Below are 13303 nucleotides of genomic sequence, written 5' to 3'. Positions count from 1 at the left end.
CCCCCCAGCCATTATGCAGTAGTCCAGTAAATGATAGAGTTTCCTTCTGGATCTTCCTCATTGAAATAAAATGGAGATCTGAGTATCTTGAGTGGAGTGTACCTATGAAATTCATGTATAGAAGTAAATAAGAAATTATGAGTGTTCTAATGACCTGAAATATGCAGTAAACTTCGGGGGTTTTTGCCAAAAATATATCCACTAATACTTTGAGTACTAGGTAAAACACATTTTGTATATTATATATATATATATCTATAGGTACATATCCACTGCATTTATAGTGAAGTGGTGACAAAATGTTAGTTCCTTGAAGACTTACTGCAGTGTAGCCATATTCTAAAATGCTGAAACACTTTAGGGGAACCAGCTATGGCTGTTGGTGAGATGTGGATCTTTGCTGCCATTACTATAAGTACTTAGCTCATTGGAAGAATTCTTTGCAACATCTTCAAAGTTTATTTTCCGACATCAAAAATGAAGATTGAGCATCTGCTGTAAAATGCAATTCATTAAGTAAGCCAGCCTAAATTGTAAGGATATTCCTCTTCTAAGCTAAAGTACTGGAATCTGAATGACTAGAATAATAGCTCTTTCTAGAGTTCTTTAGATGGCAAGAGTTTGCAGGAAAAAATAAGTTACCTTAGGCATAATGTGCTGCATGCTACAGACTGTTGCAGTGTTTGTGCAAATGTTAAATATCAGGGTATGGATTAGAATTGTCTACTTAAGGAAATGTGCAATCCCGCATATATTTTTCTGGTTTTGAATGCTATTTTTTGGTGTTGACATCTGTACTTTTGTCATCTGTGCCTTTGCACAAGGACTCTGGCTACAGTGGGAGTGCTCCACCTGCCTTGGTACAGAGCTTTGCTACTTAAAGTTCTACGCTGTAGTCTCAATCTTGTTTATGATTAAGATCGTTTCTGACCTTGTGCAAAGATATCTTTGACCTTGTACAAAGCATTTCTGATTCCCTGTTTCTTTTTTTTAAAAATAGGGATGATAATACATTTATTACTATAATATGATGAAGTTAATCAGATATGATTTGTGAAAGGCTTTGAAGGTCTTCCTATGTAGTGGTTGTGCTTTACTAAGAATGCCTTGTTAGAGTGAGAGAATAATGTGAAACTTCTTTTAAGCTTGCCCTTACCATCGTTTTCTATGTATCCTTCCAAAAGTGTTATTTCCCAGCTTTGGTAATGTGTATTGTAAAGACCAGAAAGAGTTTCACAGGAATTGTTAGGCTGGATTTCCTACCCACCATGTCCTTCAGTTTCTTAGCTAGCTTTCTTCATGGGAGCTAAGGAAGAGGAAGAGGACTAAACTGGTTTGAGTTTTTGTCAACAAGAGCCATAGCATTCAGACATACCCAGATCTGTTTTGCTCACCAGCATTGCTGACTCAGTCATGCAGCAATGTCCAGGAGGAAGAAAGCCTGCAAAGGTCTGAAAAGGCTGTTCTGTGTATGCTAGTTGTGTTGGCAGAATGCACATTGCACCACGCAGACCTCCTTTATCATAAATGCTTAACCAATTTTCAATAGATGTAAGTGGTTTAAGTATTGCTTCCTGTTGAATTAGCAGTTGCTGAGCATTTGAGTCTTTGTGCAATCCTGCAATCCACTAATGTGATATTTAATGAGGAGACATCAGTCTGGAGAAAGGTAGTCAATATAAATCAGTGTTTACAAAGTGTGATTAACTCTGAAATATTTCATCAATGCTGTGGTCCCAGGCAGACTCTATGCTAATTATTAGAACCCGCACATGTTTCAGGGGACTTTGACGGACCCTGAGTGCAGCAAACATGGAGCAGCAAAATTGCAATTATGCTCGGACTGTCTCTGATGACAATTTATGCATTTGGTGTGGTGACCTCTTGCTTCCCAAGAGGGCAATAAACAGAATGCATTTTCATTAAGATACTAATGCACTTAATCACAGGGGGAAAGGGTTAGAAAATAAAGAAATACCTTCAAAGCAAGATCTGACAGCCGGATGGGGAAGATACTTTATTTAAAAGTCAGTTTCCTGTTGCAGCTTCTGTCTGCCGCAAAGTCTGTCATGCTGAATGTAGTCATGGGCAATAGGATGCATAGCTGGGCAGAAGAGTAAGCTGAGCTAAGCTGTTTTATGAAAAGTGCAGTGGTACCAGGGCAAAAGAGAACAAGTATTCTCCCATTTGGATGCGCAAAGATGTGATTTTTTTAAAAAAATGTAAAGAATATTACTCGTATGTATTTTACACATTTATTCACAAGCTTTTATTACCTTATTTTTTTGAGGAGAAATAGTATGTACTAAGCAGTAATAAAAAAAAAATAAATAAATGAAGACACTGCTTTGCCCACGAGGGCTCACACTTAAGGATCTAGCTTATTCTTGGCCCTAAGGGGAGTTGGGAGAAGGAGAAGCAGAGACAAGCATCTCTCCCACTTTTTGTTAGTCTCACAGCTTGGCAAGAATGATCCTATTCCTGATGCCTCTCAGTACAAGAACTCAGTCTAAAATGTGGAGGGAAGGGGACATGTCCTGGGGGAGATATCTGTCCTGGCAGCTGTAGAATTGCTAGATGTAGAGGCAGTAATGCCAGTGAGCCCTGCCTGATACACTGTGCCTGCTGTAGTGGAAGCAGAAGGGTGAAACTCTGTAGTACCTGTTACAGTTGATTGTGCAGTAAGGCATGACAGTCTTCTTTTCATATCCTAGGCAAAGAAAGAGTAATGAAATTGGCAGAAAAGGAAAATGAAGAGTGCTCAGACTAGGAACCTAAGCATGTGGCTTGGTACAGAAAATAAATGATAAAATTTCTACCTTGTACCACCAGGAATAGCCTATGTGAAAGATTTTGCTAGGGACCATTTATGGAATTGGACACAGACTCTCATTAATTGTTTTTGTATATACGTCTTTCATCTATCTGTCTAGAGTGGGGAAAAAAAAGATAAAAGCCCTCATCTTTTACCTCAACTATTAATTTCTACTTGAAAAGTTCCAAAATTGAACACAACAGCAATAGTATGAGTATATCCATTGTGTTGGTTGGTCAGTGACTCTGAATACCTCTTTTCCTGTATGTTGCATTTCAGGTAACATAGAATACAGCTGCCCAGCAACAAATGAATGTGAAATCACAAAGCGCAGACGCAAGTCCTGCCAAGCCTGCCGCTTCATGAAGTGTCTAAAAGTTGGCATGCTGAAAGAAGGTAAGACTGACCAAGTCAATATGTGTCTCTCTGCAAACACATGCAACAACTGTAGGTCAATCAGGAAAGAAAAGAGACTGGTGAGTGTTCTAATCAGTTACTATAAAGGCAATTTTAATTTTCATGTGTACTTGCTCTTTCTGATGGTCTGCTTCTAAGATATTGAATTATGCTTTATCCACATAGAGTTCATCATCTCTGGAATATTTCTAATCTTGTGTAGTACAGCAAAATGCACCCAACATTCAATCTTCTTCAGTAGGTAACTGAAAGAATAATCTTAAGAATTCTCAAAGATTTCTTTCCTCCATGCCTTATCCACTCTTAGTCTGTCCCAGTTCTGGCAGAAGAACTAAATGCACTCCATGCCATCTTTTCCCTGTTTTTAATTATGTCATCAGGACAAACAAAAGGGTTACTTCTCAAATAAACAAGTGTAAATAGTGAGTATGTGTACTGAAGTTACTGTAACTACACTGGAGCAAATAATGGTATTTTCTGAAAGCATGTGAGAACCCCGGCCCCTCACTGTAAGTATATGTTGAATGTTTTAATTCATCAGTTATATTTTGAAGAAATTGAATAACAGGTAAACATAATAAAATGTTTTCAAGAGTGCTATCTCACCTGGAACCTGATTCATTTTTCTAACATCTATGGTACAGAAAGAGGCAGCTCAAATCTTGGTTGCCTGCTATGCCCTTGTCTTGTTGTTAGCATATATGCAAATGTACACTGTTATCTGCATGTATTGTATGCATTATTATTGTAGAGCACTTTTACCACCAAGAAAGATGTAATGGACTTCTGAACTAGATAAACATTTAAAATGAAATCAATATAATGTTCTCTTAATACTGTATCCGGTGGAGAGTATTTTGTGTTAAGCAACTACTTCAAAATCGTCCCATGCAATTTTGCTTAGTGCTTAAAAACTCGGCTGGGTGAGTTTTGCACATTGTTTGATGGTAATTTAAAAAAGGTTTAAGTATACAGCTATCAGGGTAAAATCTAAGAACAACATAGTCCAGTGGAGAGATGATGGACAAATTAGGCCTATCACGCACCTACAGACATATTCTTATTGGATTATACTTACTAAGAATAAACCTTGTTCTGTGCAACTGCTTTGGCAGATGCTATGATCCTGTGAGCCAAATCCTGCTGTCCTCAGTCTTACTTGAGCAAAACTCCTGTCAGATTCAATGGAGATTTTGCCTCAGTAAGAACGGCAGGATTTGACCCTCTCTTCCAGTGGTGATGGTAAGGTTCTTACTTGCCAAAATCCTCATACAACTGACCACTAGGAGCAGTTCCTTAAAAGTGAAATAATGATGCTTAGATAAACTGTAGAAAGAAAGGAATGTCTGGGTACGGCACCTTTTGAAAAGGGCATCTTTTTTTAGTAAGTTAAGACCCATATCACTAGTAACCTAATATACAGATATATTGAGCAGCTTGTTTGGAAATGAAACAGTGCTAGCAAGAGTACACACAGATGAATTGATTTAGTTCTTTTAAGTTTTGAGGGCACCATTGCACATCCATTAACATATATATTTAAAAATCTAGGCTGAGTGCAGCTTCTGGGACTGCACGAGGAAGTTGACATTCCTACAAATGAGTAATTTTCTCAGTTACCAAAATTGTGTGAAGATTTACTATGTTTCTGCATACAATTTTGATAACAGAGATAACTGATTAGACAATTCAGGTGTACGTTGTAACTCACATTTTTTTGTATGAATGTTCATTGTCTATGGATTCAAATCAATCCCACAAGTTTTCTTAATCGGAATTTCTAAGAGTACATACCTTTTCCTGAATGTTCTATAATGACAAAATAACTAATTGCTTTGGAAAGAAGGTTTCTTTCTTAGCCTCACTCTTGGGCACATCTCAGTTCATCCACTTGTATGAGGTTTTTCTGTCAAAACACAGTAAGATTTCTACTTATTTTTAATTACTGAGTCTTTTATTTTAGGGGAGAGGTACCTTATCTTTTCAGACATTGCTTATCTACTGCCTAATAGGACAACCTGCAAGAACTTATAAGGGCATTTTATTTTCTTTTCCCCTTTAGTGACCTCTTTACTTTGGAAACCATACTGATTCACAGTACACTTGTAGGACTGTACTTGTAATAAGGATTTTTTTTTTTCTGTTCTTCTTGGAAGGTAGTTTTGGAGACAGGTGTTGGTTTTACCTGTGGGAAAGTCTGGGTATGACTTTTTGGCTTTTTATGTACAGAATGAAAAATGTGATACACTGACTTCTTTCATGCGTATAGTGGTATAAATTTATTGATTAGCATGGACTTTAAAATAAGCTGAAGTAATTATTGCTGTATCTTAAATGTTTCTTTATGTACAGACAAGGATTTCAGGCCCATGCAGCATGTCAGAGATCATGCCGCAGTAAATCTATTCAAATGTAAACCTGTTCAATTCAATTACCAGTTTATAATAAAATTTGCTGCTGCAGCCTCTACGTTTGTCACAGCAGTCTCTACATGCTGATGGCACAGCATGCCTGGAAATTGACAGCCTAAATCTATTTAGAAAAAAATTTAGTTGCAGACCTGAAATAAAATCAAGTTTAAGCAGCTTTGAGAGGAGCATCGCATTCCTTACAAGAACTGCACATCTGCCAGGGTGTGTCTTCTCCAGAAATCTTATGCTGTTTGTGGGGAGTTTTCTTCTATAAATTTTCATTAATAAACAGTTTTTAAGTGTAATCTGAAGTGAAACAATTATCATATGTTGTGCTTCCCCTCACATTTGAAAGTACTTTATTACACTGTCATTTTGGGAATTGTCATATAAATTTCATGACAAAAATCACAGTGCCTGCTAAAAGATTATGAGTTTTAGTTTAGCTTCTACAGCAAGGTCCAAAACCACTTATAGCAGATGTATTGAGTGGCTTCCTTTATGGCATGTGAATGTTAAATCATTTATCGTAGGAAGATAATGGTGGTTTTTCACCCAGTGTTCCGGTGAGAGACCTAGTGTTAGGATTTTGGGGCTGTGTTTTGGGGTCAAATCCTGGGAGAGAATTTGATTTCTGGTCACGTATAATACAGGGCGGAGTGGGGATTTTCTGTACATATTCTCAAGGATGTCAATGGGGCATAGCCAGCAAAACCTAGATCAAGATTCTTAACGATTTATAAGTTGTGGGCCAGGAGCCAGAGAAGGAACAGTAAAGCAATGTCATATTGGGCTGAGCTGGGTGGGGATTGAGGGCCTGGCTCCTGTCTGCCTCTTCCAATTAAGTATCCCAAGAAAGTTACTACAGGCTGATCCAGGGGAACACATCATTTTGGTTTAACCCATGGACTGTTACTTGAAAACACAAGTCTGTGTGTGTGTATGCTTTTTGGGTGTGTGTTTTGCTTTATACTGAAGCATTCAGCAAATGAGGTTTTATTTTAAGCACATGACAAATATGAGGGTGTCATATTTTCATTTACTTTGCTGCATAATGGTTATTAGCAGCACCTCAGAATACACTTCACTCAAAGAAAGTTTTCTAATTCTAATTTTGTGTGTCAGTATTAAGAAAAATTGGATTTTCAAGGATCACAGTTGGTTCTTCCGAAATACAATTTCTTTGACGGCAGTTTTATTTTGGTGGATCTCTCGTTTCATGGGAACAGATGAAACAACATTAAAGATTCCTGCATAGTCTAGGGAGAAATTTTTCAAATGTATCCCTAAAGATTTCTTTAAAGAATATTGCAATTGCTAAAAGGGTACAGGGAGACACATAAAACAATTTGCACTTTTAAAAATTGAACACTTTTAAGACATTCCCTAGTTTTCAGTTCTGTTAATTTATAATCAGTTTGGCCTTTCAAACGGCAGAATAAAATGGCAGAAAATTTGAATTTGTTCATGTAAGTATGTTTATATTTTCTTTATGAATGTCTACCCTTTACCAATTATCATCAGTCACTTTGTACTCAGTTTGAATAGGCAGAACGACAGAATTCCAGTTTAATTTGTCCAGCAATTACAAATGGGAAGCCAGATCCTCACCAAGTACTAATGGAAGCTCTTGGAGCTACCTTAGATTGCTGTTCATTTGGCAGGCTTAGCAATCTATGCTATGGGGAAATCAGCAATATACCCTTTCATGTCTATGAATCTTTACTGTTGCTCATATGTTAGCCATCATTCAGGCTCTAAAAACGAATAGAAACTCTCTGAGCTTGTAACCTGGCAGTGCTGACTGAGTGTAACCCTTCCCATCACAGCAGTGCAGTTAGCATATTATGCTTGCCCTTCTCGCTGAGTAGCCCTTAACACTTCTCATTCATTAGTTTGCCTGGGTTTTTTAAAACACTTTCATACAGTCCCTCAAAGTGGCCTCAACATCCCTAGGGCAGTGGTAAGGCAGTAGTTAGAATCTGCCTTGTAAAGAAATTCTGTACTTTTTTTTTTCCATCAGCAGTGATCTGAATAAAAGCAATTACTGACCATTTAAAAAATGCGTATATGTATTAGATGGTCATGTCAAGAATCAGAAGATTATTACACATAAGTTAAACTTTTTCTTAATGTGCTAAAATCGGGGTTATCTAAACTATTTTTGCTTTGCACTTTGAAAGATTTCATTAATTCACATTTTAAAAAAGAGGTATGTGTATTTTGAAGCATGAATTACTGAGTTCGTTATGCAAAGATAACCGTATGAACATCTTTGGCTTGTGTTAAGCAGCAGATCGGATTAAACTATCATATTGATCCTTTCTGGTTTTGACAATCTATGAAAATGAATCCGATACAGCAAGGAGAACAGGCTGCTTGAATTCACTCTTACGTAAAGAGATGCGTGATATGCAGAAGAGCAGATTAATGGATTCTGTCTCAAAATAATAAATAAAACTAAGCAATCTTCTTTATGACTAAAAATGTGTTGTCACCTATGTTTGAAGGCTAATGAAAAAGCCTGCTTAATAGGATTCCTTCTAACAACATCTCTTTTGAGAAGACCCGTGCATAAGACATCGCCTAGGTAAATTTCTCTCACAAGTCTAATACCATTACTTTGCCAAGAAGAAAGAAGAAATTACTGTGGAGGAAGTTTTAGTTTCTGCTGCCTTCAGAAAGTAGAACAAAGGAAAGAAGAAAGCATTAATGGTATTCAAGGAAAGTATTTCTGTACAGGATGACAGTTAATAGAGCAGCATTGACCTCGGTGATAGTTCTTATGCTCTCTATTGTAATATTAGACTTAAGGAGCTCCTCCACTAATGCAGGATATTAAACAAAGCTCCTGTGTTACAACATCAAGAGATAACACAGTGTGTCCTCTGTTGAAGTCTCTTCCAAATACAAGCTCTCTTCTGTGTTTCAGTGTATTATGAGGGAGTTTGGTTTCTAGTGCAGTCATTTTTTGAAAGTGTTTCTTTTCCCCTTCTACTCTCTCCTTTCCCCCTTTATCCCTCCTCCTTTCCCTTCTGTCCCTTCCCCAGTTTTCTTCCTTTCATTTCTCCCTTCCCTTCTCCTTTATTTCTTCCTTCCCCCTTTTTCTTTCCCTCTTCCCTTTGCACTCCCTTTCTTTTTTCATTCAACCTGTGCTAGGTTTAATATATACTGGGACCTAGTAAATCTCCTTGGAAACAATAGAAACTAATCTCTAAGTTTTGTTGGTGTTCATAAGTAGACCTCTTTCCTGCTAACCAAAATGTGACCTGATAGCCCAGTTCACACATTAGAACTGACAGCCCAATTTGTCTGCTCTAAAACATGGCTCATGACTATCCACTCTCTGTAAGTGATGAGGAAGGGCAAACTATTCAACTGCAAATTAGTGCTTATGGTGAGCTCAAGCAACTAGCATTTCTATTCATCCATTAGAAAAATACTCAAGAAAAGACAAATCTCAGAGATGTAGATATTCTTTCTGAGTTTAGAAATCACACAGAAATACCTACAGCTCAGACCAGCTGTCAGCCTCTCGAGAAGTTCTCATGGTGCTTGTGTTGCAGTATTGTGCCACTCTGGTTTATGTTCTGTCTCTGAGTATTTTTGGCCCCTATAATGTCATTGGGAATAAAACAGAGAAGTCCTATCAATTCACTGGGCTTGGTCTTGAAACAAAATTTCTCTCCTTCTAGATACAATTATGTTTTTGATGTTGTCCCTTTGTACAAATATACCACCTTCATAAAAGAGGAGGTATGGAGTGAATGTAGAGAAAACAGTATCATTTATATGTCTGAGACTGAGAACTATTTACATTTCTTGGCTTTACACAGATCTATAAACGTAGAGGGTTTTTTGTGTTAGCATTTGCAAATCTGAGGTCAAAACAGTTTGCTGGCTTGCTCATCTCTACTTCCTTGAGATTAGGTTTTCGGCTTGAGTCTGCTCGCACAGTTGTCACTGGTGAGAATCCCAGTGACAGCAGTTGTTTCCAGGGTCAGGCAAGCGAAGAATGCTTTTGGCCTATAGTTACTATGTGGTTTTGTTATTGAAAATAGTGAGTTTGATAGATTTTTTAATGGGAATTCTACAGTATTTTTCTTAGCACACATACCTTGCCTATTACTTCCTCAGAATTGCAAAGAATGGAGTAGGTTCTGCAGATTCATGAGTCTACTTAAATTGGAGTACTATTAAAAATTAATCACTTTGTACTAATATTTCCTCATCATAATCTTGAGGTGGTTAACTGAAGGTCCTCATTTGTCATATTTCTTCTTTTGATCCCAAAATAAGGAAGCAGTATTTTTCTAATTTTCTAGAAATTATTATTCCATTTTTGAAAAAATGTGTTCAGTGGATTTAGCCTCTGTGAACATTTGCATATACACTGAAAGTACAGTGACAGCAATATAAGTGATAAGGATAGGTAGAGACAAGTCTGAAGTATGTATGATATGGCATCTTTTCCCATGAGCTCCCAGACAAATAGCTGCCTTTCATTCTTGGTCTGTGCCACCCATAAACACGTATATCAATGTGCCACTGCCATTTATTGCAGAGCACTTGAATTCTTATACATAGGTCCTGTCCTATATTATATAGGGGTGATTTTGTAAAGAGTGCCATCAATGATATTTGTATTCTTCACTTTTCTCTGTGCTGCTTGGATATTTGCACGTCCTCTGCTTGAGTGGAATAGGTGTAGCATCTCTGATAGAAGGTGCATTTAACAGTGATGCATATGCATACCTCTAAAGTGCCACTCTGGACCCAGCCTCTTTCTGTATTTTACTTCACCCTTTACTTCACCCTTACTTGGACAGCACTTGTATATCCCCAGTAAGACTTTCTCTGTGTAAAAAAAATGCTGGTAACTAGAACCCACATGGCAGATGTACAGGCAGACTTTTGCTGCTTGGAGTGGATTGGCACTAAAAAAATTCGGAGGTTGAAGAACTCTCTTGGCCTCTTCACTCTGTCAAAGCATGTTTTGAGAAGCACTAAAATTTCCAACAGCAGTTGTTACCTCTGACCCCATATAGTGCTATCCCTCAAATATTTCACACTTCTAAATCTCTGATATCCTACCAAAAAATAAATAATGTTAGGCTCAACAGGGGTTTTGGGACATAAATGTAACTAAGCCACAGTGTTCTCTCTGACCAGTCATTGCCCGTTTATAAGCTGTGGTGTTTTTGCCAGTGGTGAACCTTTGTCAGTTCTACTCACTGAGTCACTTATGTGAGGCTGGAATATTATTCCATTTGCAGTATGCAGTGTGGCTTTTGTGGTTGAAAGTCAACAGTCTGAAATCTGAAATGTGATCTGTGGCAGTGAATTGTCCTTATGTTCAAATTTTGCCATGCTTACTACCTATTCTAGTAATAGATCTCATCTAACCAGCCTTTTCTGTTTTCTTCATTCTTCTTTTTCTTTGGGAATTTGTATGACAGAAAAAAGGGAAACTATGGGTGGAGTCTGGTGCACACATAATAGTGACTTAATATAGCTATGAATCTTTATAAATGGGAAACTTAGCTTTATTTTAAACCTCAATAGGTTTTTGTTAGATGATTGTGGAGAAAGTCAAACAAAAGCTATGTTAAATATATTCACTTGCTGAATAATATCAATGTTTTCTTGTTTGCTCTTTATTGTTCCAACAAAGTAATACGTTTATCTGTTTTTCTCTTCTTAAGCATCTGGTTTTAGTTCTCAGGATCATCAGGTATAAGATCAGACATCAATTTGATTTACAGTTTTAGTGTGGGAGGTCCAAAATCAACACTCCACACAACTCGCTTGCATAGGGTCTTACTGCTGTCCACATTAAAACAGTTAATTATTAAAATTTTTAATTTAGAAAAATTAAAATACTTTCTAAAAGAAAGTCTGCATGATACCATTCTATATCCAGCTTGACTGCAGTCTGTGCCCTTAGTTGCAGAATTGTTGGTGTGCGGTAAATGTTTTGCAGCAAAATTGCTTTACTAAGAAGAGAGAATGTTGATAACTTGCTGCATGCTGAGTATGTGCAGACCCTAGGAATCAACAAATAATACAAGACCATCATCCTTGTCTTTTGTCTCCTTCTTTCTTTTCCTTTTCTAGCCAAGCAGAGAGGTCCATGCAGTGCTGTTCTTGTCATTTTTAGTCAGCACTATAAAAATTATTTCACCAGCGCCCTATGTCTCTTTCTAATATTCCTTTTCAGTCCTGGGGGTGACTGACTGAAGACAGGCTGTGTCTTTTCTTCTGATTTGAATCAATCAACGGATCAGTCTTATATTATTTGTTCAACAGTTGTACAGACACATTGCTTTTCATGACAGTCTGCCAGATTGGGTTTGCGATGCTCTCCAGTGTCCGCAGTTCCTAAGCTCTGTCTTATTTTCATATTTTCTGTAGCTCAATGAAAGCTTAAGAAATGGCCACCTTAGATTTCATTGCGTGGCCAGTCTCATGGTTCCATTGGGAAGAGGAATTTACTGGTCTTACATCATGAGAACTACTGTATTTCTGGATATAGTTTGTGGAGTTATACAAAATAACATGACGTAGGAGATGGCATAAATGTGCTTTGGATCCAGATTGAGGGTACCTGCCCATGATTATCGAATGTTAGGAGAGGTCCTGCTCTGAACTGATTTTTAAGTTAACAAGCCAATTGCTGGTTTCCCTGTCAAACTTCAGTTAAAGCTTTTAAGCTTCCAATTTCAAGACAGAAAAGACTGCTAAGTATCAAAATAGTGTTACTCTTAAAAGTAGAAAGCTGTTTTCAAATACTAGTTTTAATTTATTGCTTTTATGAATTCTAGTTCAAAGATGTACTAGAAAAATCTCTGGTAAATTATACCTCAGGTGAAGAATTGGGCTGAGAAGGGAAGCTCTTAGAGTAATAATCTTATTATAGAGAGACTGAATAGGCTCCTCCTTTTCAACAGCTCTCAAGAGCATCACCCCAACATACATATCTCTGACTGTATTTTAGACAAAAGGAGAAGCTGGAGCACCTCTGAGTCTGGTGTGCACGGCCATAGTCTTTGCTGATCTTTTCGTCTGACAGAGCGTGCTGCATGCTCCATTGCTTGGTCTTGTGTGGTGAGATGCAAAGGAATGCAGTAATCAGAGAACAAAGCCACAGAGTAGCTAAGATGACATAAGATTCTTTTCTCTTCTCTTTTAATCTTACTTTCATGATTTTCTATTCATTTTCCTCTTCCATGCCACAATTGTATCAGAAGAATGCTGATGAGAAATAGTTGCTGCAAGCACATATCCTCCAGGCAGTCTTTTTCTGGCCAGGTGGGAGAGGGAATCATTAATTTCTTGAGGTTCTTGTTACCTGACTCACTATTTTGTGAGTACTAGTTAGGCTGTATGACTGTATTTCCTTCTGGGCATTCTGGTATTGCTGGAGATATCCATCCTGGAAAGATGCTTCAGCTCATCTCCAATTAAAATACTTGTTATGAAGAATTCTTAAGTATGGCTGTTTAATGAAGTTAGGAGAAGCATTTGGATGCAGAGTGTGAAGGCTTCAAATGTTGGTGTTCCTCTCTAGGGAGGTGTGTACAGTCAGAAAGCATTCTGAATGCTAGCAGTCCATCCCATTGTGTTCCCAGTTGTTTTCTCTAATTTCCTGCTTTTTTAT

The 13303-nt window shown here is 37.6% G+C and overlaps 1 protein-coding gene across 1 annotated transcript in view; it reads left to right on the top strand.

The window, feature by feature from the left end:
- Nucleotides 1–13303, top strand: part of LOC103806538 (estrogen-related receptor gamma) — a gene marked incomplete at its 3' end in the record, with an annotated part of 77244 nt that overhangs the window by 9179 nt on the left and 54762 nt on the right. The window contains exon 2 of the mRNA XM_009079244.1: nt 3095–3211. Coding sequence (XP_009077492.1) covers nt 3095–3211 — 117 coding nt within the window. The remainder of the gene's footprint in view (nt 1–3094; nt 3212–13303) is intronic.

This window comes from Acanthisitta chloris, unplaced genomic scaffold, assembly GCF_000695815.1.
Source record: "Acanthisitta chloris isolate BGI_N310 unplaced genomic scaffold, ASM69581v1 scaffold7287, whole genome shotgun sequence".
NCBI lineage: Eukaryota > Metazoa > Chordata > Aves > Passeriformes > Acanthisittidae > Acanthisitta > Acanthisitta chloris.
The sequence above is the reverse complement of the archived record's forward strand: the minus strand, read 5'-3'. Positions and strand labels throughout refer to the sequence as shown.